Source organism: Diadema antillarum, unplaced genomic scaffold, assembly GCF_040938485.1.
Source record: "Diadema antillarum isolate AM-2024a unplaced genomic scaffold, OU_Dant_1.0 seq00000886_RagTag, whole genome shotgun sequence".
Taxonomy (NCBI): Eukaryota; Metazoa; Echinodermata; class Echinoidea; order Diadematoida; family Diadematidae; genus Diadema; species Diadema antillarum.
Window position 1 is genome coordinate 458,045 of NW_027271750.1, and position 24,600 is coordinate 482,644.

The 24,600-nt window shown below is 37.9% G+C and overlaps 1 protein-coding gene across 1 annotated transcript in view; it reads right to left on the reverse strand.

The window, feature by feature from the left end:
* Positions 1-24,381, reverse strand: part of LOC139740819 (protein spire homolog 1-like) — an 82,460-nt gene extending 58,079 nt beyond the window's left edge. The window contains exons 1-3 of the mRNA XM_071651391.1: positions 24,061-24,381; positions 15,843-15,868; positions 14,635-15,000 (exon numbers count right to left, since the gene is read on the reverse strand). Coding sequence (XP_071507492.1) covers positions 14,635-15,000; positions 15,843-15,868; positions 24,061-24,310 — 642 coding nt within the window. The 5' untranslated portion in view covers positions 24,311-24,381. The remainder of the gene's footprint in view (positions 1-14,634; positions 15,001-15,842; positions 15,869-24,060) is intronic.
* Positions 24,382-24,600: the final 219 nt, after the last annotated feature.

Here is a 24,600-nt window from a genome sequence, read left to right on the forward strand (position 1 = left end):
AGTAACGATCCCTCACGCAAATTAACGATGTTTCGTTAAAACTAACGATAGGTAACGCAAGAACTCACACGAGATTTTGGTTTTGAAACGAGACCTGGTGAAAGGACGACGTAGCCCCTGCCGAGTGTAGCGATTTAGCGGAGTCTTTTCGCGAATCGAATCACGATTTCGCGAATGGTTTATTTGCGACCGGCGTCACCAAAAACGCACGCCGGGCCACCAAAAAAGCCGGATGTTTGCCTTCAGTTTTGAAAATGAACAGCGGTAACTATCGGCTCCGTAAGCTGCTAGAATAAATGTCAGATGTTTGCTCTCAATTTTGGAAATGAATAACGGCAACATTCGACTCCGTATTATACAAAAATAAATGTCGGATGTTTGCTCATACTTTTGGAAATGAATAATGGTAAGATTCAGCTCCGTACGGTGCTGAAATTAATGTCAGATATTTGATTTTGCGTTCGGAAATGAATAGGGATAAAATACGGCTCCGGAAGATGCTGAAATAAATGTCGAATGTTTGCTTTGACGGTCGGATATAAATGATAACGAATTTCAACTCCGTATACGATGATAAAATAAATGCCGGAAGTTTACTTTTACGTTCGAAAGTAAATAATAATAGCATTTAGCTCTGGAAGATGCTAAAGTAAATGTCGAATTATCCCTTTGGCGTTCGGAAATGAATAACAATAATAATAAACTTCGTACAACGACGAGATAAATGTTGGATGTTTGCTTTTACTTTCGAAAGTGAATAGCAATAACATTCGGCTCCAGAAGATGCTGAAATAAATGTCAGATGATTGTTTTTACGTTCGGAAGTGAATAACAGTAATATTTTGCTCCATACGATGCTAAATAACTGTCGGATGTTTGCTTTTAAATTTCGAAATGAATAACAGTAACATTTAACTGCGTTTGATGGTGAAAGTTAATGTTTGATTTGACGTTCGGAAATGAATAACAATTATAGTATTCAACTCCGTCCGACGATAAATAAATGTCTGATGTTTACTTTTATGTTCGAAAGTAAATAGCAATAACAATCAGCTCCGGAAGATGCTAAAATAAATGTTGAATGTTTGCTTTGGCGTTCGGAAATGAATAACAATAGTATTCAACTCAGTACGATGATGAAATAATTGCTGGATGTTCGCTTTTACGTTCAAAAGTAAATGGCAATAACATTCAGCTCCGGAAGATACTAAAATACATGTATATGTCGAATGATCCCTTTGACGTTCGGAAATGAATAACAATGACATTCAGCTCCTTACGACGATGAAATGCCGAATGTTCGCTTTTACGTTCGAAAGTAAATAGTGCTCAATAACATTCGGCTTCGGAAGATGCCAAAATAAATGTCAGATGATTGCTTTCGACGTTCGGAAGTGACAAGCAGTAACATTCTGCTCCATAATTAAGATGCTAAAATAAATATCAGACATTTGCTATAAATTTAACATTTCGAAATGAATAACAATAACATTCAGTTGCGTTTGATGGTAAATTTAATGTCGGATGACGTTTGAATGTGAAAAACAGTATAACATTCGGCTCCGTATAGCGATGCTGAAATATGTCAGATGATTCATTTCACTTTCGGAAGTGGACAGAAGTAACATTCGGCTCCTTCGATCATAAAGTAAATGTCGGGTGTTTGCTTTTGAATTTGGAGATGAATAACGGTAATATTCTGCTCCGTACGATGCTAAAATAAGTAACAGATTGTTGCTTGTACATTTGGAAATTATAAACGGTATCAATCGGCTCAGTTAGATGATAAAATAAAGAGCGGATGTTTGCTTTCACATTCGGAAATGAATAAGGATGATATTCAGGTCCGTAAGATGATAGAATGAATGCCGGTTGCTTGGTTTTACATTTGAAAATGATTAACGGTAACATTCGGCTCCGGAAGGTGTTAAAATACTCGTAAATGTTGAATGATTGCTTGAATTTCCATGTGCACCAGAAATAAATAACGGTAATTTTTTGGCTCTTTACGATGCTAAAACAAATGTCGGATGTTTAATGTCTGCAAATGCTCCCACTTTCTCATTTCAAACGTAAATTTTGACCAATTTGATAGGCATCAACTTTTATAATAATCTATTATAAGCCTATATATTTGCGAAATCTTATAGAACTCAGAATAACGGTATAAGATGATTAAATTTTCTCCTTATTTTAGACGTGGGTACCTGTATCACTTCAGTAATACTTGATATTTATTTTTCTATGTTTAGTAGGACCGATAGTTTTGCTTGTTTGTTTTTCTTTTCGGGCCACCAAAAAATAAAAATCAATCATTTTGGTGGCCCGATCGGGCCACCGAAATGAAAGTTAGTGTGGAGCCCTGGCCTTTTGTGGATAAAGTGTCTTGCTGAAAGGCAAATATCGGGCTTCGAGGGGATTGAAACCGCAAACCCGTACCATGGCTAATTGATTCAGATTTTACTTAAGTACATGTACTTGCAGGTCAACTTTAGATAGACTTTTTTTTTTTTTTTTTTTTTTTTGGCGATACAGCTGGGGCTCCATGTGCATTTATTTACAACAGTATAATCGGAAGACGAGCAGAAAGAATGTCAGCACCAGGAGTAATCGCACCGGGCCGAAAGGGGAAAAGGAAAAGTATATCCTGAATCTATACCCCCCACATCGACAAGAAGACAAATGAAAAAAAAAAAAGAAAAGAAAATGAATGGACCCACATGACGCATAATTTTCTGCGGGATATTCGTTATTTAATTTTGCTGTGTTCAAACTACACACCAGTATAGCTTTTCGAGTGTGATCTTAATGCGTATGAATGTTCTATGGACTTTAAGTTTATAATGCGAAAGAGGGTAACTATATAACAATTTACGACAGTGATAACGCCAAACAATAGGAACTTTCAGAGTGGAAGAAAAATAAGACGTCCCGGAAGTACGCCAGACGTCATAATTGCCTTTTTTTGTTCCTTTCTAGCTCCACAGCATCACCATAGGAAAATCGATTTGACCAAGAACAAAAGCGTATCCCTCTTTTCTTCCAGGGCAATTACCCCGGACCCTTCCCCTGGCCCTAATCCTAACCATAACCCAAACTCCTCACCCTAAACCTAACCCTAATCTTTACTCTAACCTTACCATTAACCAGTATTTAGCGGGGATGGGGGGGGGGGGGGGGGGGTAATTGCCCTCTGGGGTTAATTGCCCGGATTAGGTTGCAACACACAACAAAAACCTCTTCCCAGCCCTAAACCTTCCCGATCTCCGTGTGTTGTCAGGTGAAACGACATGTTCAAATACAAGAATAAAACAACAGTAGGTATTGATTGAAACTCGACACCCATTCATGCCAGCCAGGCCAGGCTGAAATGTAACTTCAAAGCACATTCCGACAGCTGGCTGGCAAAACCACATGGCAAAGGAATTTGCGCGCGCGTGTGGATTGCTCAATTTGGAGGGCCTGGGAGCGGGAAAAACAAGGGTGATTTGATAGTCTGTGAGTTATCAAAAGCAGACCTTTCGAACAATTGCAAACGTCATGATACTATTTTGTCTTCCTTTTGGACTGAAAGAAAAAAAAAATTCACAAAGACGAGTTGAGTACACGTTGTATCACAATTTTTTACATAGCCATGCAAAACGATTACTACACTCATGTCATGACAAGAAATGAATCAATATTCCAAGACAAATACAAAGCAGCCTCGGGTACGGACGGTGACAAGAAACGCCACGCATTCACGATGCACGTTGGGGAGCAACAGAGAGGTGGGAAGAGACTCTTCCCGCCTCCCTGGGAGCAACATGGAGTTGGCAGGGAGGGGTGATCCTGGAGTTTGTGACAACTTCCCGATACTACTCCGTGACAACAGGGAAGTAGAAGAGAGACACTCCACCTCCCTGGTGACAACACGATTGTGACGATCTCAAAGCATGGACCTTACCACGCCCAGCAAATCTGCGTGCTACTTTTCAAAATTTGAAGGAACTTTGTCTCTGATCTGTTGAGTTGTTTTTGCTGAATATCAGGAGCTTTTCATGCCTGAAGTTCAAGTGGATGTTTGCCAAAAATTTCATAATTTATAAATCTCTCAGTAATTTATTTTAGGCTGTTGATGCTGCCGTAAAAACATAAGAAATTTCATATGAACTAGTCAGGACAAAGACAAAAAATCTCCGCACAAAACAAATACAAGTATTTTTTTTATTGTCATTGGTAGTCAAATTTGTGTTTTACAGATATGAATAAAGCAATAGGCATAGTATTAACTATTGTATTACACGTAGTAACACTTTCATGGTAAGTTTGACGTTTTAAACGGCTACATTAAGTTAACAAAGATCGCAGGAGAGTTTTTTTTAAGGAGTGCAACCATAAATGTGAAGGCATGTTAAATGAAAGGAGGAAAAAAAAGAATCAACGTTTGTAATCCTGGGTCTTCGACTTGAGCTATCTTTAATTAAACATTCCTTCTCTGTTCATCTCCAAGACCCCAGACTGTTCATGACCTCCGAGAATGCGCCAGTACGCGCGGTTTCTTCTGTTGATTGGTCTCTCTCTCTACCCACCCCTCCCCATTCCCCACTCTGGCACCTTGGCATCGTGGGATTTTCATGTTTCTGGGTAAACTTTCATGTGAAGCGTGCCTATCAAGTCACCACTTGTCTCACCTGCTGGCAGTGTAATAATGCGAGCAGAAAGTGGCAGACATTTTCTTCTGCTGCCCGCTACTTTTACTGCCGAAATACTCGGCTTTGTCACCACACACTACCACCAGTTATTCAGCGAGACACACGTTGTGTATTGGAATATAAATGGACTTTTGCACCTTCCTGAATTGGGTAAGTGTCTGACAGTTAAAAATCGTGACATCGCTAACGTTAGACAGTCGGCGTTAGTTTTAGGCTTGCGTATGCGTGATTTCATGGGTTCAATGTTCGATGGAAAATGTTGGCTCTGGGGAAAAAGGTGGCTTCGAAATTTTTGCTTGCCCGATTCCATTGACTGCGCCCCATGAGTACAAATTTGACGACCATGACAATACGACATTGCCAGGGGAGTTCTGCTCAACTACAAAATCTTTTCGGTATTTGTATCGCTATTTTAATGCCCTCCACCGGCAGGAAGTTGTCCGTAGTAAATATAAAGAACGACAGGCATCTCAGAGTCTCGCAATTTCCGAGATTTCTTCCCAGTCCACATGACAAGTCCGCTAACGCAAGATCTAAAAATTAACGCACAGTAACGATCTGTAACGCACAGTAACGATCATTCACGCACAGTAACGATCTGTAACGATCATTCACGCACGGTGATCGTTAATTTTGTAACGCAGAAAGATTAACGCAGTAACGATCGGCGCTTGCGTTACACGTAAATTTAACGCAAAGTTTCTTTTGGTAAATACTAAGTAGGCCTACATGTACTAGCACACAAATGCAGCTTTGTCATATCAACATGGTAAGCATCATGTTTTACTTAAATGAAATTGTTTACTATCATTGTAACACAGAAATGGACAATACTTCAGATATTGATAAAGTGCAAATTTGCTTAATAAATTTCCCCTTATGCCCCCTCTGGTTAACTTTCTGCCACTGTACTGTGTACATGTAGCTATGCATGAATACAAATGACATCCAAAAAAGCTGACTGGATAGACACCGTCTTTTTGAGAGAAAAAAAAAAAATACAGCACTTATGGTGTGTATTAAACCCTGTGTCATTTTGTGTTGCTCAGTGATCATACTACCGGGTACAATGTACTTGTAATGCAACCTTTAGAAAAATAAAGTTTGAATTGTGAAGGCTTGTACACTTTTAAAGTTAAATATCTTCTTCACAACTGACAGTGTCCTGGCAATCACTGAAAACTGTGGCCTGGTAGACTGTATTGCTTCAGCATCTGTGCAAACACAATACTGTTCGTGTAGTCAATAATTGCACACTAAATTGGACACATTCTCATTACACCTGTGTCCAAGCTAGTACATTGTACATACTCTTGAACGCAATCATCCAAATCTGTGACCTGGTAAAACTCGTGTAGATTGCAATGCCATCGCAGCATCTGTGCAAACACAATATACTGCATTCGTGCAGTCCAGGATCGTACACTAAAATCCAACACCTTCTCATTACTGCATCCTAGCTAGTATATTGTATGCAATCACTGAAAACTGTGGCTCGGTAGATTGCAATGCCTGAGCTCCATCTGTGCAAACACACAATACTGTTGCCATAGTCCAGGATTTCACATCATAGCATTCGGCCAATATGTTTGCACAACCATGCATTTGTGCAGTGTACAGTACTTGGGCTGGTTGTCTTTCAATCATCATAGATCTACTTGGAGAACAAAATCAGGGGTGATGTGTTTTTCCAGTTTAATATCATGTCATTTTCTAACCATTATCATGATATCCACAGCCAATAATCTGTTTTCTTCCCCCCCCCCTTTCTCTTTTCATTCTTTCTGTCTGATAAAATACTAACTCTCTCATCTCTTCCACACATCTACTAAATTTCTTTTCAATGAATTTTTTGTCTTCCCTGTTCCATCTTTACTTTGTTGCTCCTTCTTTGCACCCATTAATACTCACATTCCTTGACCAATAATTTGCATCCATGCAGAGTGTGTGTTGCAAAATTAGCAGGTTTTAAAAATAATCCATGTCAAATAAAGCATATTTGCACGATACTATTAGTGTACTTGCGCTATTCAAGCCTTGATTCACATAATTTCCATAAAAGATGCCATCGATTTAGGAATGCTACAGGTACAGTGATGTGATAATCTACATCCAATCACTCATACCAATATCACAGAACTGTCCAATTTCCTGCTTTATCAAGAATATTCTATTTATGATTAAAATATTCTGCAGAGATTAATAAAGTGAATTATAAAGTGAATTTCTTGATAACAACACTTGAGATATATTTCCTCATTCCTAAAGTAGTGATACACAAAAAAAAAAATCACAGATCAACACTTGATCTGAGTACAATCTAGGTAAAAAAAAAATGAACAGTTTGACATTTCAGCATAGCAACACAATGATTGATATATTTTTATGGATCCATACAAATGTGCTTTCGACTGAGTGTGTATGAGTTTGTGTGTGATGACTGTGCTGGGCTGTTTTTGATCCTGTGCCTCTACAATGTAAATCCCAGTTTGAGAGTATTGTGCATTTATTGTATTCCATTTTATACCATCTCTTCATACAGGTCAGAAAATTGGCAAAGTGGGACTGGCAGAATTACATAATGTAGATCACAGAAGGTCAGGTTCACAAACACAATACGGAGATACAAGTGTATACAGTGAGATGCTAACGGTGCAATGCTGCATAACGGGTACATTGTACATGTACCAAGGTATATTGTACGTACACTTTGTACACTATGTAAATTTTCATGGAATGTTTTGTGTTTGTGTGTGTGTATTTCTGTGTGTGTTTGTTTGTGAGTGTCCTATACAAACATGCCTGAGGTGTATACTGTAAAACACGATATATTCGCGGCACGAAAATTTCATGAATTGGAGCCGACGGCCTTTCTTACAGCATGAAATTTTTGCGACTTGCCACTGGTATCCAATGCGTATTGTGTAGCCAAGAACTTTCACGTGCATTTTAATTTTGCGAATATTGCTGCTTGCAAAATTCATGAAAGTAAAATGTACGCGAACATTCCTCGTTTTACAGTCACAGTTTTGTTAGTATGTTCCTAAATGTCCAATACTTCCATCAGTCTTCTGAAGGTATGGTAAGCAAACTGAATGAGATTAGACAGATTCTAATTTTTCATGCATAATAAAAATTCATGGGTCATTATCAAGATGAACCCGACTACAAAACTGTATGTGCACTACTACAAAATGTACTCTGACTCTGCCTTCAGAAAGTCTCATTGCTACACTACGTAAGTAACGTCTTTTAATGTGGCTCCCTCCTCCCAAGAGAGGAGCTGCCGCCAAATCTCATTACCCACCTCCAACATCAGGTTATCTAGCACCTTTGGAGCCCAGATAGTGTCTGAAGGATGAAGGAAACCTTCCACAAAGCATACACGTGATATCCTTGTAATGAGGCAGTATTTTTATCCCCCCTGCAGGGGTGGGCGAGGGCGCCAAGTGAGGCATGACTTCAAAAATTACATCAGCACCAATGTCACAAAATCACTTGTGACAGGCATGTACAAGGTTTGTGTGTGTGTGTGTTTTTTTTTTTTTTTTTGGGGGGGGGCGTTGAGGATATGTTAGGACAAACCTAATGAAATTCATACAACACACACACTATGGGTACCATTTTTACCATTGCCATGTTTTGAGACACCATTTACAGTCTTCACATTCTGTGATAAACTTGTTAAGATGTACAATATTTGAACACTTGTAAATGGCTTTGATAATGAAAAAAATATATACATGTACAATATTGTATGTACAAGTAAAATTAAGAAAAAAATAGCAGTTTCCTATGAAGTCTACAGTTCTAAGGCAAAATGATGGAATCATTTATTATCAGTGTAAAAAGATGCACTTAATATTCCACAAGGTATCTTCTGTACCCAATTACACAATCTCTCCATCAACTCTTCGGGTAGAACTGGAATAATGGTTGCTACAAATGTGTACATTTACTATGTCAGAACCACTAACAGTCTTGTGGGTATACTTGTACTTTGAACATGTGACCTGAAATGATCCTTTATCTTAGCATGTGACCTTTAATATACAGAACGATACAGCATAATGGAGATCTCAAAAGTATAGGCTGCCTAAATAGCACATCTCTGACACAAAGTTTGGTCATGATTAGAGTCATACATTTGTACATGTACACATAGCTGTAAAGTTATTGGTAGTCACAAGACAATCTTGCCAGCTAACTTGCAACATTTGCGACAAATGACAATCTCCCGACAGACAACGACTCAACTATGACAGATAATGGAGTAGGGCTTGACTTTTAGCGGTGGCCAAGTGGCCCAGGGCCACTGAAAATCAATGTTAGGTCACCACACTTCATATACAATGTAAGGTTATCTTTTGGTTGCCCAATTGGGCAGCTAAGATTCAAAACAGATATCGTATTACAGTGTACAGCTGTACTTCTGGATAGTTGGGCCACCAATAATTCAAATTCAAAGATTTAAGAGGCTTAAATGGTTCACCAGAGAAGAAAAAAGTTAACTTTGAGCCATGTCAGGTGGGAAATTGGACAAGTGATGGATTGGTCACAGACAGCATATCTTTTCAAAAGTCCCTTCTTCACCTTCACTTGGCAAGACCCAAACTTGCACAATTATGTAAAATATCAATGAAAAATGTTGTTATCACACAATGCATCATTTCATTAAACAACAACAACAACAAACTTGGACTTGCTCATAAATTCAAAGCCCATTCAGATAATACAGATGAAAAACCTGCTCATTTTTATGATTTATAAGTTCAAAGGGCAGCAACACTTTTGATATTTAGTTCATGAAAATTTAACTACATTTGTAGGGTACTAAACCTTGATACAGATTATTATGCAGTGCACTCCCGTTATAACGAAATGCTCGGGACCGGCAGTTTTCTTTCGTTATAACGAAATTTTGTTATAACCGAACAAATACAATATAATAACGAAAACAAGGAAGCCACGAGTAGATACATAAATTTGTATTCTGTTTAATACTCGTCATAAACTGGAAAGCTATGTGAACAATAAAACAAATAGTTAATCTATCTCAGATTATTGTATTATAATAACGCAAGTTCCCCTTGGAAACTGTGCGTGACACACTAAGCGAACACACAGTGATGTGACGCGTTCGCCCATGCAGAGACGCTGTGAAATGCCTTGTTCCGCTACGTATTTTCAAAAGCGATCTGCATTTCGTTATAACGGAGCACATTTCTTTTGTTTTTCTTTGTCAGTGGTGCTCGGAAAAGACTTCGTTTTAACGAAAATTTTGCTATAACCGTGTTCGTTATAAGCGAATTTTGTACCATAGACTTTAATGGCGATAATTTTGGGATCAGAAGTTTTACTTCGTTATAACGAAATTTCGTTATAACCGTGTTCGTTGTAACGGGAGTGCACTGTAACAGAGTATTCAATATAAAACTCTCTTCCAAGTGATTCAACCTTTCTCTTGCTTTTTTGTCTGTAAATCAAACATGTTGTCCAACAATAGTTTACTACCAGATACACGAGCATCATATCAGTTCAGCAGAAGTGCACTGACTCAGTCATGGCCATAATTACATGTATGCATGAAACTTTGTGGATGTGCTTCATGGAACAGAAACTTGTGTGACTATCATTCATGAATTCCATTTAAACCACACAGTGACCTTTTCAACTGCGTAACAAAAGCATCTCCAGACTTGGCTTTAAAACTCACAATAATCATGAATACAGTCAGTAGACAGGCTCTGAACAAATAAAAAATCACAGGCACATAATTTTAGTAGGCTCCACAACAAGAATAACATACACTGTACGTATCATTTTTATTTAACAGTATAGGCCCTACAGTGTACACATGTACAACCACTGTAATGTAAAATATAATGCATTGAATATCTCTTGCCCATTAAGTTAAATCAACAAAGTGTCAATACAAATGGGCCTGAAACCATTTCCAGCACTCTACATGTAGATCTTTAGGAAAAAAATTATTTCCAAATCTATTCCATAGCACAATACATTGTAATTCAAAACAGCTGTCTTGAAACAGCCCTAGTTCCATCTATTGGCAACCACTCTCCACAGGTGTACTTGGACAGAATGCAACCGTTGTATCATGCATGATTTGGAACCACAGTGACACTGCCAGTGTGAGACTCTAACTGCATTTCTAGCTGAGGTGATAATGTCATCACCTCAAAAGTCTACAATGTAACATTGCCTTGTGCCTATAATTTCACACACAAAAGAAGTTTTTGGTTGATAATCCATCTAATGCAATCTTTCCCAGCCTTGCCCCCCCCCCCCCCCAAAAAAAAAATAATAATAATAATAAAAAAATAAAATAAAATAAATAAAGAATAAATCACCAATTTATATTGCTAGATCACTGCAGCATCTATTTGGGCAAATATTAGATGTGAACAATATCACAGTCTTACATAGGTACGTCTGTAACTTGTAAATTCATGTAGATTCAGGTGTGTACAATTTGGAAAATCAAAAGGCGAAGACATCATGAGCTTATTTGATTTCCATAAATTTGCTGCAACTACCACTAATAGGAAATCATACATTGTAGTATGAATTCTAAAATCACATAGGATTCGACTGTATTCACAATAACCTCTTTTGGGGCAGGTGATTTTTTACATGCATGTAGAGTATGTTTAAGTTCTCTCAATTTAAATGCTTGCTACAGCTGTATACATTACAGTAGACATTTAGTACAACCACACTGGAATTTCCTCCTTTAAGCAAGATCCTGACATGATCATCTCATCGTGAAAAACCTAGCATTATAGCGTGGAATAAAGCAAAGTTGTAAAGAAATGAAAACAGCATTCAAGCTATCGGGACTGTTTGGAAGCTGAAAAAGCGATTTAGAGTTACAGTAAATTAGACTCAGTACATACAGCTGTTTTCCCCTCTCTTTCAGTCTGGATTACCTCAAACCATTAGGAGCTCAGTACAGAGCACTCTACAATATATTCATGCACTTTACAGGTTTTTAACCCAGGGCACAGACTGGCTAGATAAAGACATTCCAAGATGCACAGACAATGAAATTTGAATGTCAATGCATGCAGCTCAGTGAGCCCGTGTCTGAGCTTGGGGGAAGTCGTGTTCAATGCATTGAGACATCGTGTACATGTACGACTACAATGTACCTGCGTGACTGCGGCAAGCTTATGGTACTAACAAGTGCATTTTCTCCTTAATGGCATCTGCTGCTTATTCTCTCTTTATTCTTTTTCTTCATTTCAGCAAAGAAATGTAAAGTCATCATAGCCCCCCCCCCCCCCCAAAAAAAAAAAAAAGAAAGAAAAGAAAAGAAAAGAGGCATTTGTACATTTCATAAAATTTGAATGGTGAACAAGTACGTACATTTTGCAAGTAGTGTTTTTACCAATGCAGGCCATCTCATTACAATTCCAGGCTAAACTTTTCATAAAACGCTGTCACTATCAACACAACATCACAACTTGAGTATGAAAGATTACAGTTACCATTACAGCTGCTGGATAACTACCAATCAGCTAGGCCCCTATATTGATTCTAGTTGCTACAACTTTATCATGGCAGCTGTAAATGATTAAAAATTAAATTTCTTTTTTTTATGTGAATCATATTGATGATATTTTGCATTATTAGGCAAATCAATGTTACCTGATACAATGGACAATTGTACCTCTTCAGAGATCACAACAAACAAACAGTTTATTCGCTGATGTGATTAGACTTTCACATCATAAATTAAGGATTTTTCTTGTTTCTCTGTCTATCTGCACCCCCTCCCCCCCCCCCCCCCCCCCCTGCCAGATTTGGTAAAGAGGCTAGTATTATACACACTGTTGCTTGATAAGCTTTTTTGATGTCTCCCTACAATGAATCATCACACATTGATACAATGTACATATCACAAATTATGCTGCACCAAGAAATATTTTCAAGTCTCAGAAGCTTGGATCATTCATACTGAACATCTTCATTCTGGTTTTTTTAACACTCCTGAAAAAAAAATGTAGAGAAAGTCTGTAGTTGAGGACTCTTTTTTTTTTTTTTTTTTGCAGGAATTTATCCTTGGAATGTTTTCAGTCTAGACTATTAACCTCTCCCCCATCCCCTCCCCCTTTTTTCCCAAGCAGGCTTGCAGTTGGCATAGCAACCTCTCAGCTGGGGCAAGCCAAGATCTTTGACCTTGTTAAAAGGTGAACAACCTTCATCAAGGGAATAAGGATAAGAAAACTCAGCATGGGCCTTAAGCAATGTTTGGGGTGTTTCCATGACAACAGAATACAGAGGAATTTCTCCTAACCCATGTGTGCTCTGCAATCATCTCACATGGTGAATGGTCATGAAAAGTGAATTCACAGCTTTCTCTTCTCTCCCTCTCTGTCTTTGTTTTTTTCTTTTCTTTTCTTTCTTCAACTTATACATTTAAATGATACAAATATCTCTTGGGTTTTTGAGAACTTCTCAAGTTATGGAGAGAAATTAGGCCCATAAATTTTGTCACTGTCCCTCAGATAGGACAAAAAGTGGAGGTCCTGTGTATGTGAGAGAATTACAACTCATGCATGAAAATATTCTACTTCATTCGCTCATAGCAAAGAGCAGGGTGCAATATTATACAAATAGTGAATGGTCACGAGTGCAATGGTACAAAATTTTGCACAAGGTGAAAGATAGAGGCGCTCTATTCAACGAGGCGAAGCCGAGTTGAATGGTGCGCCTCATCTTTCACCGAGTGCGAAATCTGGTTCCACTGCACGAGTAAAGACCATACACTATTTGTTTTATACAACACCTTGAACGTCAACAGATTTGGTACTCACAGATTCTTGAATTTAGCACAGAAATGGCAACCATTTTCCATGAAAGACTAATGAGTAGCCTCACAGTCGCAGTCACCGTGTATGTACATTTCTACATACTGTATGTACATTGTACGTATGCGAAACGAAGTTGTTTACAAAAATGAGTGACAAAAGTATGCGCTTGTAAGCGCGCTTGTAATTGTTGAGTGCGCGCGGCACATGTTTGTTTGTTGTGACATCAGAGCGCGTGCAATGGAACATTTTGGTCAAACAAAATTGCACTGCTGAGACAGCCAGAGCGTGCAATGGAACCTTTCACTAAATGTCACATGATGGGCAATCGACCAATCGGATAGCTATATTCTAAATAGGTGTTGTATAAAATGGGCTATCCAGTCATCTCAGATGGAAAATGAAACAAACACAGGGCAAGAAGGCCTGTGGTAAAGATGCTTCAAGGTACATGTACTGTAAAACCAGAAATGTTCATATGTAATGGTCAAAGGTCAGTCATAGCATTAAAAAAAAAAAATTCAACATTGAAAAAATGTGATTATTAGGGCTGCGTTTATCTACTGTAACTTGAGAGAGAGAATCACGTTTCCAAACGCGTTTGCAACGGTGTTTGTGAACGTGGTTTGAAACGCGATTCTCGAGGGGCCGCGTTTATCTAACCATCATACAATCACGATTCCAGTGGTGTCACTGCGCAGCTGCTTTGCGCCGTCTGACCCGGGAAGTAAAGGTCAACTTCATACCACCAAACCTGCCTCATCAGTCACATACGAATAATGGGCAGAGAGCACAACCGGAAACAGCTGGGATTTGACCTTGAGATATAAACGCGTTTCAAAACGGCATTGCGTTTATCTACTCATAGAACAGCGATCGTGGTCTCAAACGCGTTTCAAAACGCCCTTTGAGAGGCATTTCAAAATGGCGTTCCTCAACGTGTTTGAAACCACGGTTGCGTTTATCTAACCCCTGAAAATGCCTCAAACGCGTTTAGGATCGTGATTCTGCCTCAGAAAACTTTTAGATAAACCCAGCCTAAAACACATTACAATTTGGTGATGCATTCATATGATGTCACATTAGAAATAAGCACACATACTTACTTTTAGCAGATTTGTCATTCTCTGAGATGCATTGTTCTCCTGTTCCCTCTCACTGTCTACAACCTTGGCAGCACTGTCCATCTGGATTCCATCCACGACCTTTGACCCCTCCTCCTCCTCCTCCTCATCATCATCATCCCATTCTTGCACATCCACTATGCCTTCGTCCACATTGTCCAAGCCACCGTTCCTCCCCTCCACGTTATTGTTGCCATTCCTATTCTCATCCTCCGCATCCTCCTCCTCCTCCTCAGCGGTCATGAAGTCAATTAATTCCTCAAGTGGATGCGAGAGCTCCCGCTCCTCCTCCTCCGACAAGCCGTAGTCCAAGGCAAGATATATAATCCTTCCAATGGCATTAACCAGCTGTGTGTGCATAACAGCAAGAAACAGATTCCGTGATAAAAAAAACACAAGACACAAAGTGAAGCAATGTGGTTCATGGACTAAAATGCAAGCTTGCCTGCTCACACTGCACACACAAGTTATTCCCTTTGGATATTTGTACCTTTAGAATAAGAACAACCTAAGATTTTATTGTTGTTGTCAGTTGCTGTCACTGTTGAAGAATTACTGGTATTACATTTTTATGTTCTTGGCTGTATGTTGATTACATCAAGGAACAAGATGGTTAAAGTTTTCCATGATATCATGAAATAATGAGAAATTGCAAACACATTTAATATCATGCATAAGACATGAGGGGGATGATGCCATCACCATCACCTCTTGTAGTGGCTTGCATGCCATTCAGATCACGTTTAGGTTGATAATCGAGCAACTATAATACCCTCCCCCTTTTTTAAAGTACTTGCTGTTGGTCAATTGCACTCGAAAATCATTTGTTGCTGCTTATCCTCTTTAACTTACAATTTTTTTTTTTTTAAGGCATTTAGTGGAAATCTATGAACAGGTCAGTGAAAGAGCTGTTTGGTAATTGTATCACCATCATGTCTTACTTCCATATGAGTTTTTACTGATCATGTAATATTTCATGAAAACACAAACAAGTATTCTACAAATTATCATTGCTTCATGATTTTACAGCTGTATGTCTCCTTCTACTGGCACTCTTACTATTCAGTAAGAACATTACAATTTGTATGTTTTATTCTATTAAAGCCAACTCAACTTGAAGGATAGTTCCTCTTTTTTAAAAGACATCTGCAAATATATCTTCTACTGGTATCTACACTACGGAAACTCACCACATGTTCTGTTCCCCTTGCATTATCTGTAGATGGAATAAACAGATGAAAATGAAAATTTGTACATTACAGAGGAAGTAGGTGATGACAATATCACATTCATGATTCTAACCTAACACGTAACAGGATATTTTCTATATTAACTGCAAGTATATCTTGAGCAGCATTACATGTACAACATGTACGTATACACAAGCCTAAATGCTGTTTGGAAGCACATTACAGTGTACATGCCACGTGCACATTGCATCCTGTTAAAACAGCATCAATAGAGCATTTGACCTTATTACCAGCACTTTACACAGTCCATCTTTGCTCTAGGTCTAATCATGTGTAGAAAAAGAGACACCATGTGGTATGGTCATTGCCACTGAATAGAACTTAACTGAGCACTGCTTAATCCATTCAATGGAAGGTGTTCATCTCATCCGAGTCACATCAAACTGTATGCCAGAAAAAGAAAGTCCTTGTTTGGATTCAAACCACTTCCGTTGGAATAGGATGCATTGAATGCTCAATTATGAGTATTTTACCATCAAACCCTTTTCAGGATGTAGGAGATTCTGGTTTTCTATTAAATTGTATCTAAATTATCCTATTTTTTTAAAATTCATTGATGAGATTCTGGTTTTCTATCAAATTGTATCTAAATTATCCTATTTTTTAAAAATCATTTCAGAACAATGTATTTACCAGGTCAGTTATTCCCCGGATCTGAAAATGATTTTTGAAGAGGATTACATTCATGATCATCTTCCAATTTATTTTCAAAACACTGTAAATGAATTGCCTGAAATACATAATTTGTTCAAATGTCTTTTTATGTACATCAAATTGAAAGTCTTCAAACAGTACTGACAATTTACAGATTGAGCAAAGCATGGATGACTTTGTTGGCATCAAATACAGTTCAATGCAAATTAACCTGCTAACGTCAGAATGAGACTATTTAATGGATGCAATCAATTTATTCTCCTGGTACTATCAAGCTACCAACTACTTGTGTTAACCTAGCACTGACTTCCCCAACCACCACACGGCCTAAATTGTCATGTGGGTGTGTGCGGGTATCAAGTGTCACATGACAAAGCAGTAACTGTTCATTAGTAACAACTTTTTGCAGGGACTATAATTGAAGTTACAATTACCTCCACACAAACTGCAAGTAGAAACTTTACAAGCTTGGGGATTTTAAGGAGGGGAGGAGGGTCTATTCCAACATTCTAAAAGAGGGTGACACTTTTAATGCCGACTGAATTCAAAATGGGACATGGTATCCTTTGGGCAAACATTATAATAAGAAACACTAAATACTGAATATCAAAGATTCAACATAAGAATGTCCAATTCCTCAACCCTAACACCAAGCCTATTTTAATCTACATCTGTAGGATTCAAGAATCAGTGATACCTGGTTAACATGTTCCTTAACTCCACTTCTTCTATTTTTTCAACCTAAAGCAATAATTATAGAACTCTAAAACATGGCTGGAAACAAATTTTCAGCCTTGTAATATATCCTTTTATTATCTTGATTATTATTATCTTTATTATTTTTTTTTTGGGGGGGGGGATGCAATATGAACTTTTAACCAAAGTTACATCAAGAACGAAGAATGTATTCTCACTTTCCTCAGATACTGATAGTACCTAGTGTACAGTGTAGTACCAGTGTTCTACACATTATTTAAAAAAAAAAAATACACAGCGGATGGTACAACTGTATGTGATCGTCTATGCAGAAAATGACCAAAGTGACTGCCCAAATATATGGCATGTTCATCACGAACAAAGTTCTACAAAATTTTAAAGTTGTGTGAATTTCCTTCAATCTGTTGCTTTCTCATGTCATATCCAGCCTGTCATATTGTACTATCATTGGCCATGCAACTATTGCTAGATCTGTTGACAGTGCATAAAAAGAGGTTTCAGTCATTCTAAAAAGACTGCTGAGCTTAAAGTAGCAAAAAACTTGTTTTAATGTGTAGATCCTGATCCTGAAAATGGAGAACATACATGTAGCTGTGAGTGTGAATTGAAAAAGATATTTTGGATATTTGGAAGACAGTGCAAGTTTGGCATTATTGAAATGATGTAATTGGCTATACAAGAAATAACTGCATCTGTGAAAGACCACTAATTTAAGATCACAATCAGCATACAATGTAGGAATATACTAGGAATGTAGGATGCAAGGTTGTTGTTTTTTAAGCCTCTGCTTGAATACAAACAAACTGGAGTAGATTTAACATCGATTAGCAAATTTAATATTTCAAAGCTTAGGACCAGAATAGCTAAGTGATTTGTGCAAAAGTGGTGCATGCATGTACTATGACTATGAGTTATACTTCCATGTTTAATGGAACAAGTTTTGCTGACGAGTGGAGTAATGAACACAACATTACTATTTTTCTCATATTAAACAGTTGGAAGTTCATTCATGTAGGTTTGAAATATCACGGATTAAAGGTGGAGAAGATGCAAGTCATATATTTTCGACAATTTGTTCTCAAAAAATACATTTGAAATGTGCAAACAGGAGTCCAGATTGACAACAGTTTGAAGAATCCTCTCGTATTTTGTATTTTTACAATCCTATCAAAATCTTGGAGCTGACCCTCAAAGTCCATAGTTTAACTAGAGATTGTAATTTGTCATTACTGACAAATTAAGGTGATCCGATTTTTTTTTAATCAATGATTCGAGGTCTGATCGCAATAGGCATGACCATACAGGTTTCATCTGTGTTTAGAGACATTGGCCGTGTGATGTTTGGATTCTCATTTAAAAAAGGGAGTCATATCTGTCATCTTTGGTACCAAATTCTGTATACACTAGATAACGAAGATTCAGCAACAAATACATAATTTAGGCATGACCATACAGGTTTCATGTGTGTTTAGGGACATTCGCCGTGTGATATTTGGAATCTCATTCACAAAAGCGAGTCAGACCTGCCATCTTTGGTACCAAATTCCGTATACACTGTAACGAAGATACAGAATGAAGTATATTTGACCATGGACCCCACTTTGCACAGCCAGGATGGCATCTAAGCAAAAAGTGGTTATTTCGTAAAATGATTCTTGTAACATGGTCTTTGCGTGTGCAAAATATGGAAGAGATAGGACATGTATTCACTAAGATACAGAATGAAACATTTATGACCTTTGACCCTAATTTACATACCCAAGATGGTGTCTGACTAAGAAGTTGTTATTTTATGAAATAATGTACGTGACATGAACTAAACATGTGCAAACTTTGAGGGTGATAGACGCTGTTTTTCTTGAGTTATTGCAAAGAAAGTTGCAGAAAGAAAGACATATCTCAATACATTGAAGATAAGCTTTAATTTCAACCAAGTTTTTTAACGTGATCCCGACATCGTATGAAAAAACGAAGGGTAAAATACGATAGCCCAAAGTCTCAGCTACAACATATTAAGATCTGGGAGCAATTCACCGAAGCATAAGTGAGCTAGTGCTCGAAAAAGATAGTCATGTCAAATTTCATTTGCAGAAAAACTGCACTCCCATAGAGATAACACGTCATAATGAAGATACAGAAAGAAGAATATATGACCTTTGACCCCACTTTGCACAGACATGATGGCATCTGAGCAAAAAGTCGTTATTTTGTGAAATGATTCTTGTAACATGGTCTTTGCGTGTGCAAAATATGGGAGAGATAGGACATGTATTCACCAAGATACAGGATGGAACATTTATGACCTTTGACCCTAATTTACATACCCAAGATGGTGTCCGATCAAGTAATTTTTATTTTATGAAATAATATACGTGACATGAACAAAACATGTGCAAAATATGGGATTAATAGCCATTGTTATTGTTCATCTATTGCACAGAAAGTAGTAGAAAGAAAGAAAAATAAAGAAAAAATTATGTTATTTTTATAGAAATTTGAAGGAGAAGCATGAAAAAATCAGAAAAAGATAAAGTTAGGAAAGGAGATTCAGACTAACTAAAGAAAAAGAAGAAAAAAAGTGTTTAAAAAAAATTTAAAAAAAAAACTGGCAGGGGTGAGCATCGAACCAGGGACCTTAGGATTACGAGTCGGATGCGCTATGCAATGACCTATTTCATGCTCCATAGGCCCTGTGTATTAAGCAAAATGACGCTGCATCGAAGCCACATGCAATTTTTCAACCAAGTTTTTCGACGTGATGCCGACGTCGTATGAAAAAATGGAGGGCACACTTACGATAGCTCAAAGTCTCAGCTACAACATACTAAAATCTGGCAAAAATTCACCGAAGCATAAGTGAGCTAGTGCTCGAAAAAGATAGTCATGTCAATTTTCACTGCCAGAAAAACTGCTCTCCCATAGAGATAACACGTAAACTGGTCAAATTTTACAAGGATACTTTCAATCCATTTTTACGAGGTGATGACGTTATCCAATCAAAATGTTGTCTTTACATTAATGAAAGAACATTTCATAAGCTACAACATACTGAAATCTGGGTGAAAATTGGCGAAATTTAAGTGAGATACGCTCGAGTGAATTTGAAATTTGATGACGTCATTTTGAAAATTTACTTTGTTTACTTTATTAAGAAATGTGATATCTTTTAATCATTTTTTCAGTATCGCCAACCCATGAAATGACATGTACAACTCATCAGCTTTTAGAATATTACAAGAAAATGGGGGATCACCGTCCATCCTGACGAGTAAAATCCGATTTAAAATTGGCGGTTTTTTGGCATAGTTGCACTGTGTATCCCCATTGACGCACGCGCGGAATTTTGAATTTGACGGGTCCGTATGACGTCATATTGAGTCGGATCGACTTGAAACTTGATAGAAATATTCCTTGACATTTTGGACATGCGATCCGTGTGAAAAAACTGAAAATTTCTATTGCATATGAGCTGTGCGTGCGTATATGCGCGCGCGCGTACGCGTCCGTCCGATTTTTTCAATTTTTCAAAAAATGCTCCAAATGGTCTGAAACGTGTGCAAAAAAAATTTGAGCTCGATTTGAGCATACAAATATTTCAACGCGCGCGTACGCGCACGTATCAAGAGAAAATGTGAATTTTGAGAATATGAGTAAAATGTGCATAACTTGAAATATATGTGACGTAAATTTCATTGAAAAACTTCATTCCATTAATGAGATATGATTGAGAATGTGTTTTCATATAATGACGTCATAGTGACGTCACGGTCGACTGATCACTTTGATTTTAGTTCGATTGCCGTCTTTGGGACACGATACATACATGGTATAAGTTTGAACTTGATAGACCTAGCACTTTCTGAGCTAACCTCTGCACAACTTTTGGGGAGAAATAAAGAAAGAAGAAGAAGAAGAAGAAGAAAGAATCCGTACAGATACAATAGGTGATCCGAGAGGATACTCGGATCACCTAATAATCAATGTATTTACATGATGTATAGCGTTTAAATAAAACATTAGTTTGGATGGGATGAAAAACCTAGGCCCCTAAGTCTATAAATAATTCCAGCATTCCTTGATAATAACTTTCTATTTAGGTGATCCGAGTATCCTTCGGATCACCTTCTGTATCTGTACGGATTCTTTCTTCTTCTTTGTTTCTTTATTTCTCCGCAAAAGTTGTGCAGAGGTTAGCTCAGAAAGTCCGCTGCCTATCAATTTCAAAATTATACCATGTATGCATCATGTCCCAAAGACGAAAAATCTAATGTATCATTGTGATCAGTCGACCGTGACGTCACTATGACGTCATTATATGAAAACACATTCTCAATCATATCTCATTAGTAAATGGAATGAAATTTTTCAATGAAATTTACGTCACATATATTTCAAATTATGCGCATTCTACTCATGTTCTCAAAATTCATATTTTCTCTTAAAACGTGCGCGTACGCGCGCGTTGAAATATTTGTATGCTCCAATCGAGCTCAAAATTTTTTTGCACACGTTTCAGACCATTTAGAGCATTTTTTGAAAAATTGAAAAAATCGGACGGACGCGTACGCGCGCGCGCATATACGCACGCACAGCTCATGTGCAATTGAAATTTCCAGTTTTTTCACTTTGATCGGATGTCTGAAATGTTAAGGAATATTTATACCAAGTTTCAAATCAATGCGACCCAATATGACGTCATACGGGCCCGTCAAAGTTGAAATTCTGCGCGCGCGTCAATGGCGATATACAGTGCAACTATGCCAAAAAACTGCTAATTTTAAATTCGATTTTACTCGTCAGGATGGACGGTGACCCCCCATTTTCTTTACATATTTTAAAACCTGATGAGTTGTACATGTCATTTCATGGGGTGGCAATGCTGACAAAATGATTAAAAGATAGCAAATTTCTTAATAAAGTAAAAAAAGTAAATTTTCAAAATGACGTCATCAAATTTCAAGTTTATTTGAGCGTATCTCACTAGTCCTTTGTCAATTTTCACCCAGATTTCAGTATGTTGTAGCTTATTTAATGTTCTTTCAAACATAAAATTACAACATTTTGATTGAATAACGGTATCACCTCGTAAAAATGGATTGAAAGTAACCTTGTTAAATTTGACCAGTTTACGTGTTATCTCTATGGGAGTGCAGTTTTTCTGGAAATGAAAATTGACATGACTATCTTTATCGAGCACTAGCTCACTTACCCTTCGGTAAATTTCTCCCAGATTTCGATATGTTGTAGCTGAGACTTTACGCTACCGTAAGTGTGCCCTTCGTTTTTTCATACGATGTCGGGATCACGTCAAAAATTTTGGTTGAAATTCAGGCTTATCTTCGATGTATTGAGATATTTCTTTCTTTCTGCAACTTTCTTTGCAATAACTCAAGAAAAACACGCCCTATCACTTCTATATTTTGCACATGTTTAGTTCATGTCACGTACATTATTTCATAAAATAACAACTACTTGATCGGACACCATCTTGGGTATGTAAATTAGGGTCAAAGGTCATAAGTGTTTCATCCTATATCTTAGTGAATACATGTCTTATCTTTCCCATATTTTGCAAACGCAAAGACCATGTTACAAGGATCATTTCACAAAATAACCACTTTTTACTCAGATGCCATCTTGTCTGTGCAAATTGAGGTCAAAGGTCATATGTACTTCTTTTTGTTTCTTCGTTATGACGTGTTATCTCTATGGGAGGGAATTTTTTTAAATGTGAAAATTGACATGATTGTCTTTATCGAGCACTAGCTCACATACCCTTCGGTAAATTTCTCCCAGATTTTAATATGTTGTAGCTGAGACTTTGCGCTATTTCATTTTGTTATTTCATAGGATGTCGGGATCACGATAAAAAACTTGGTTGAAATTAAAGCTTATCTTCTATGTATTGAGATATTTCTTTCTTTCTGCAACTTTCTTTGCAATAACTCAAGAAAAACACGCCCTATCACCCCCATATTCTGCACATGTTTAGTTCATGTCACGTACATTATTTCATAAAATAACAACTACTTGATCGGACAACATCTTGGGTATGTAAATTAGGGTCAAAGGTCATAAATGTTTCATCTTGTATCTTGGCGAATACCTGTCCTATCTTTCCCATATTTTGCACACGTATAGACGATGTCGCAAGAATCATTTCACAAAATAACCACTTTTTCCTCAGATGCCATCTTGGGAGTGTAAAGGTGGGTCAAAGGTCGTATGTATTTGTTGTTGTATCTTCGTTATCTAGTGTATACGGAATTTGGTACCAAAGATGGCAGATATGACTCCCTTTTCTAAACGAGAATTCAAACATCACACGGCCAACGTTTTTAACAACAGACGAAACCTGTATGGTCATGCCTATTGCGATCAGGTCTCGAATCATTGATGAAAAAAAAATCGGATCACCTTAATTTGTCAGTAATGACAAATTACAATCTCTAGTTGTAATCAGTGTTTGTTTTTATGTGTGTGGGTGTGTGTATGAAATACTTAAAGTAGACGTCTTTTAGATACCAATGTGTAGTCAGACATTATTCAACTCTTGCTACGTCATCATTGGGCTTGAGGGAAAAAAGTATAACAGCAGACACATATCAATGAATAAATGCATTTATCATCATCACTGATTAGCCTGATCATAGCTCCTGTCATTGATTCGTCCAACCCGGCACAGCCAGAGAGGGCGAGGGCCGATCGAGAAGAGCTAGGCGTCGGCGAGGGTGACCAGTAATTGGGCCGCCGCTCGCTCCATCCCCACGTCCAAGCTACCACATACCTGTGCTATCCGGAACGGCGCCGGCTAGGCATACGTTGCCATCTCGACTGAGCAAAACGCCTCTGGCTCCTTCTAATAATCGAATGTCATTTCTCCCGCTGTTCTCAATGACATACTTCCCACACTGGTAGCAAAGAGCCCAAGCTTGTTCCTCGTTAAGTGGAGCACCAAAAGCTTCCAAGATTTCTTGCAGAGAAATTATTTCCTGTCCTTCAACCTGGACACCTGAATTTGGAGCTCCTCCACTCATAGCGAGAGTAGTTTTATCACCTATCGGTGGAATATCGACTCGTACGTCGAGCGAGGATAGGAGGAAAGGCGAAGCGGTGCTGGGAGAGCACAGCGTAGAACCGTTTTCTATGTAGCAGCCGTTTTTCGCGACCGACTTCAAACTGTTGTCATTTGCATCTCGTACGAAGTGTAAGTACTAGTACATAGCAGAAGCATAATGTATCCGAAACACGCCACTGTTGATGTCACCAAGAAAAAGCTCCTTTGTGCTACTGTGGTCCGGTAGTATCATCTCATCTCATCCGAGAT